Source organism: Cornus florida, unplaced genomic scaffold, assembly GCF_030987335.1.
Source record: "Cornus florida cultivar Cherokee Brave unplaced genomic scaffold, ASM3098733v1 CherokeeBrave_3.0.0_Hap2_Chr01, whole genome shotgun sequence".
NCBI classification, from domain to species: Eukaryota; Viridiplantae; Streptophyta; class Magnoliopsida; order Cornales; family Cornaceae; genus Cornus; species Cornus florida.
In genome coordinates, this window is record NW_026775571.1 from 80,365,054 (window position 1) to 80,370,624 (window position 5,571).

At 39.0% G+C, this 5,571-nt stretch overlaps 1 protein-coding gene across 1 annotated transcript; it reads right to left on the bottom strand.

Annotated features, from left to right (window-relative positions):
• Positions 1-2,823: 2,823 nt before the first annotated feature.
• Positions 2,824-4,930, bottom strand: LOC132302602 (UDP-glycosyltransferase 74F2-like). Its single transcript, XM_059799512.1, has 2 exons — positions 4,186-4,930; positions 2,824-3,640 (listed from the first exon to the last, which is right to left on the bottom strand). The coding sequence occupies exons 1-2, from the start codon at positions 4,831-4,833 to the stop codon at positions 2,912-2,914; spliced, it is 1,377 nt and encodes a 458-aa protein (XP_059655495.1). The 5' UTR covers positions 4,834-4,930; the 3' UTR covers positions 2,824-2,911.
• Between the last annotated feature and the right edge of the window lie 641 nt (positions 4,931-5,571).

The window sequence follows — 5,571 nt, forward strand, 5'->3', positions numbered from 1 at the left end:
GATTCATCCAGTGTAGTGCGCCCATAGCAAGACCATACACCAGACTAATCAGAATACGCCGCGTCAGCAGGAGCCATTAGTGCGCGCGTGGCTGATGCCAGACGGGCGTGGGGGCGCGTGTGAGGAAGGTGGCGGGGCGTGTGGGAAGCTCTGGGAGGCGTGTGAGGGCGCGTGTGGGACCCCTACAACTGCTGTAAAAGTCCATAATACCCCTAGGGACTGTTTTGTAATTTTCAGAACCTTCAACTTGCATTTTTTGGCCTAGGGTTGGTAGTTACGGGTTTAACAGGACATTAAATTATTATTTTTATTACCCGTTAATTATTATTATGTCCGATTAATATTTCCAAACATTAATTATATGGTTTACAGTACGGACCGCTATGAAACAGATGTAATTAATGTAATAACATATTTGAATATTAATTGTGTTGTTATTTAATGTTAAATGAAATGATTACATGATTTGATTCATATTAATTGTCCATTATACATTACAGGATTATTTATATTGTTAATGATATATAAATCATTATTATTATGCTGTGTGCATTTCAGGTAATAAGTGGACTGCTTAATAAATTAAGTCGCATTTATATTATCTGGATGTGTTGCCATATAGAACCATGTGAGCTGACTAATAAGTTGAGACTCATTTATACCTTATGCATTTGTTGCCATAGACAGCTGTGTGACTGTCGGGGTATGTGGTTTAATATTATTGGCATGTGATGCCTAAGTGATATGCTCAGTATATTCATTAGTACCTTGAGATGTGTTATCACTATGTAGGACTTATAGTCTGTGTTGTCAGTACCGTGCACCATGTATTAATAGCTGATTTCCTAGGTAGGGAAAGGAGACACTTAACCACCTTGTGTAGGTCTAAGTGATCACCGTCTATTCTGGTTGAGGTCATATTATACATTGTGTAGTTTCATTAGGGTGTATACAGATATAGTATACTTCCGAATAATAATGATTAATTTATTTGATTCTCTGATTTGGGTCATAGTAGAGAGGACTTGCTCGTGGGGTTGACCCACCATTGTTGTTATTTCAGGACACGGTCAGTACTCGTTTCAAGGTTGAGGATTAGCAGTGTGGGACCACCATCCGAACTCATCTACTCTTACGGTCTTGTTCAGGGTAGAAGTTTTATGTATTACTTTGATTTCAGTTTTATTTACTTCCGACGTTGAACTTTCAGGTTTATATTTAGGGATTCTTGACATAGGATTTCCAAGTTGTATAAAGGAGTATTGTTTTATTATTTAGTTTTTCCTTTCCTGTCTGAGTTCTTCTATTATTATCATTTTGTATTCTATGCTTATATATTACCAACTGTTTTTGATATCCCTCATTTTTCATGTATAAGCCTGATCAACTTATGCGTGGAAAATGTGGGGGTATTACAGCATCTACAAAGAAAAGTGCAAAAACGGGGAAGACAACTTTCATAATGGCATTCAGTAGGATGTGTTTTCAGTTTTTTGTAGTCATAGACAGAGCATGCTCCAAAGGAAGAAGGGATGGAAGGGAGTCCGCCAATTCCCACTAACTACAATCAAGTTTTGTCTCCACCCTTTTTCAAATGAGTTCTTATCAGTGCAGATCGACCGTTTGTCAATAGGGAAGAAGTGATAGTACAGATCATTTTGTGTAACTTTATTAATCCGGTAGCAGAGGAGAAGGTCGATGATGTTGAGGTTGAGACCCCTGTCACAATTCAAGAGCATGAGGACTGAAATTACCCTAAGGAAGTTGGGGTTAACCTGTAGAGGGCAGAGCCCCAATTTGTTGAAAGCATAACAAAAGAATGGGTGTAAGGGGAACCTAACGACGTTCAAATAAACGGTAGAGAATAAAACTTCCCCAGGAAGGAAACCCTCACCAGATCTCCCATCTTAGTTTATTGGATAGACCCTGAGAGAAACGTCATTGGGAATGCTATTCTTGGATCGAATGGCGTTCAGATTAGAGGGAGCCATAGAGAAGGGGAGGAGTCCTAGGCAATTAAGGTGTCTTTTTCAAAGAGAGAGGTAAAAAAAAACTGACCTTGGAAGTTTGTGATGAACACAGCAAAAGCACAGTAGCCAAAATCGTAAAGGAAAAACTCGCCAGAGAAATTGAAGAAGGATCGCCGGAATGTGCAGGAAGGCAGCGGAGAATAGAAGCAGGGTATGAAAAAAAAAGATAAAATTTGAAAAGATCGGGGTTTATAAGGAGAAGAGGTGAAGGCGACATGGAATTCAAAAGGTCAAGGCAAAAAGTGGCGCTGCAGATCTCGAAGTTTGGATTTTTGTGCCAGCCGTTCGATTCCTCATGTCATCGCTTTGAGCCGTCAGACCAAGATTGTGTCTTTTCAATAATCTCATCCTCATTAATGAGGGGAGAGATTATTGGGGGCAGATGAGGACACCAAAGTGACCCGGGCTTGGTATGATCCGTATTGTTAAGAACGGGTCAGGTATGGATAGCCAGGATGGAGCAAGTCCACGTTGGATGGGCCCAGATCCATGAAGTCATTGCGGAAGCCAGTGTTAAGATGAGAGAAATTGAGTCCAGGTAAAAGAGAACAAGTAAGGCCCAGCTCAGAGGAGGTTGTAACCGTCTATAAATAAGAAAAATTGAGAAGGAAAATAGGTTAGAAATCATTGGGAGTGTAAAATTTCTCTCTCTGCAATTGGGAGAAATTCTTTGTACTTTCAATTACCCTCCAAAAACATATTTCTTTTTCTTAATTAATTGAAATTTGCAGCTTAGTTTGTTTTTTTGCCTTTGTTTTTTTCAATCACTATTTATTATAATGGTAATCACACATTATGGTTGAACACTCCACCTCAAATAAATTATATCATCTACACCAATGTCTATTTTATTGAATTTAGTTGATCTACAGTGACCATCATCATTTGGAATTAATCAATTTAGATACAAATTCGTTGATATTCAAATCAGAAGTCCCACCTTCACTAACTGCTTCTTTGGCCAAATCCCTCCATTTCATAGCATTCTTTTTCATTTCCTTCCCTCTTTCTCCCTCCATCACTTCCCTTACATGACCCTCAATTTCTTCTCTCCCCACAATGCCCTTCTCATCAACCCTAACTCTCACACCCACCTTCCAAACATCCTGGACAAACTTGGCATTCGTCGTCTGATCCGTCCACTGCGGCATCACCACCATTGGCACTCCCAAGCTCAATGCTTCAATGGCAGAGTTCCACCCACAATGCGAGAAGAAGCACCCCACCGCCTCACTCGATAGTACTTCCAGCTGTGGACTCCATTTTACGAACAAACCTTTCTCTGACGTTGTTTCATCTATAAATTTTTCAGGAATTTTTTCTCCCTCGGAATCCCTAACCACCCACAAGAAGTTGTAGTTGCTTCCCTTTAAGCCCCATGCAATTTCCTCCATTTGCTCTTGTACTAGGTTGGCCATGCTGCCAAATGATATGTAAACAACCGAGCCCTTCGGCTTGGTGCTTAGCCAATGGGTGCAGTTGGACCCGTCTGAATGGAAGAGGTTGAGCCCGTATTCATAGTCATTTTCGACCCGCTTGTCCAAGTAGAATGATGGGATTGTGGGTCCTATTGTTATCAACGGACTGACTTTTGACATTGTGTCCACCACCTATTTATTGTGAATAAAAGCACACAACAAATTATTATATAACTGCCCATTATTTCATACACAATTTAATTTCAGCAAAAATGATGATATAGTGTATTAACCATCAAATTTAGGCTCGAAAATATTTGAAGAGAGAAATTATTGGAGATGATTCATATCAGTATAAGTAGGTCTAAACAAGTTTGATTTTGTCAAAACAAAATCACTTAAACAATACTACTATTTAGATTTACTAATTTAATGGAAGAGTTTAGTCAATCATAAGATCAATTATTGAAAGAAAAAAAAAAAAAACTCTTGATTAGACTCTTCAATTAGACTATTAATTTTGTCCAAGAATCATTATTCAAACTACTTTACACCCACTTTACATATTAAGCTCAAAAAGGACAAAAACCATTGACATGGGTCTGGAGATTGATTGAAAAAATAACAATAATCTCATGTATGCATGTGTGTGTTATAATATGAGGAGCTAATAACATTGGCAGAAAAAGAAAAAAAAAAAAAAAATTGTTATAGGATTTATAATATGTATAGCTCACCTTATCCTCCAACTTGTAGAATGTGTTAACAAGAACGTAGTCAGCTTTTTCCACATCAAGAAATTGATTCAATACCAGCTCAAAGTAAGCCGGGTACGAGCCGTGCACATAAATGAATGATGGCATGTCCGGAAGCTCAAGCAACGGCATCCCAGGAATGGAAACCGGCAACGAAGAGACCGGGAGCTTCAAAAATCCGTGATACGCATAATAGTATATGTAATTAACGCAACACGGTTGGGTGAAGAAAGTGGCTCCAGGTAAGCCGAACTGTTTGGTTACTTTCAGAGCCCAAGGCGAGAAGGCGTCATAAACGACACAATCGATGGGATGGTCTGAGCTTTGGTACCTCTTGATGAGCTCAGCTAAGGTTTGGGAGCCTGAAACTTCTAGACGTTCGAGATAGGCTTGGATGCTCTCGGCTTGCATGAAGCCGCCTTCATCGTAGCCATCCGATACGGTGTCGAACTGGACCGAGTCGGATTTTGGATCCATTGTGTTGGAGATGAAGGTGGTGATGGCTAGAGTGGCTTTGAGGCCTTTGGAGACAAGGCGCTTACAGAAATGGAGCATAGGGTTTATGTGGCCTTGGCTTGGATAAGGAAGGGCCAAAACATGTGCTCCATATGACCTCTTTTCCTTCTCCATCCTCTCCAATTTCAACACACACACTCTCTCTCGTTTGGACAAGCAATTTATAAGAGGGTTTGGTGAACGTATTAGACTTTGCCTATGACCTTTTGGCACTTCTACAAGAAAACAAGATAGGTTACTTACCATTTAACCAAATATATATATTACTTACAGTATATGTATGTCATTTCTTACAATCATTTTCAATGCTTACAGCTGCAGTGATGTCAATAGTCACTCTCGCCCATCTTCACCAGTCTGACCTCTGAAAGAGAGACTGGACACTGCGAGTGAGGGTGAGGACCACTGCGGGGATATTGGATATTTTTAGTTGTTAGGACCACGTTACGTTACCTTAGCGGTCGCAAATGGACGGATTGAGTTGAGTTGAAAATGAACGAGTTAATATGAGTTAAGATTTATATTTAACTCGTTCAAAACGTATTAAAATGGATAGGTTGAAAATAAACAAGGTTAATCCGTTATGACCCGTAAATTTATTAATTATTATTTTTTGTTTTTCAATTTTTTAATTATTTTAATTTTTAAAATTATATATTTTTTTTAGAAAAATTTCTAAAGAGAGAAACTTAGAGAGAGGGAATTGATGGGAGACAAATTTAGAAAGAGAAGATTGTGAGTTAGAGAATTTTAGAGTGAGAAATGAGTGTTGGAAACGGGGGCGTTAAAAACATAAACTTTGGATGAAATTTGGAATAGATTCCGCTAAGATTTTTTTGCGGATATCAAGAC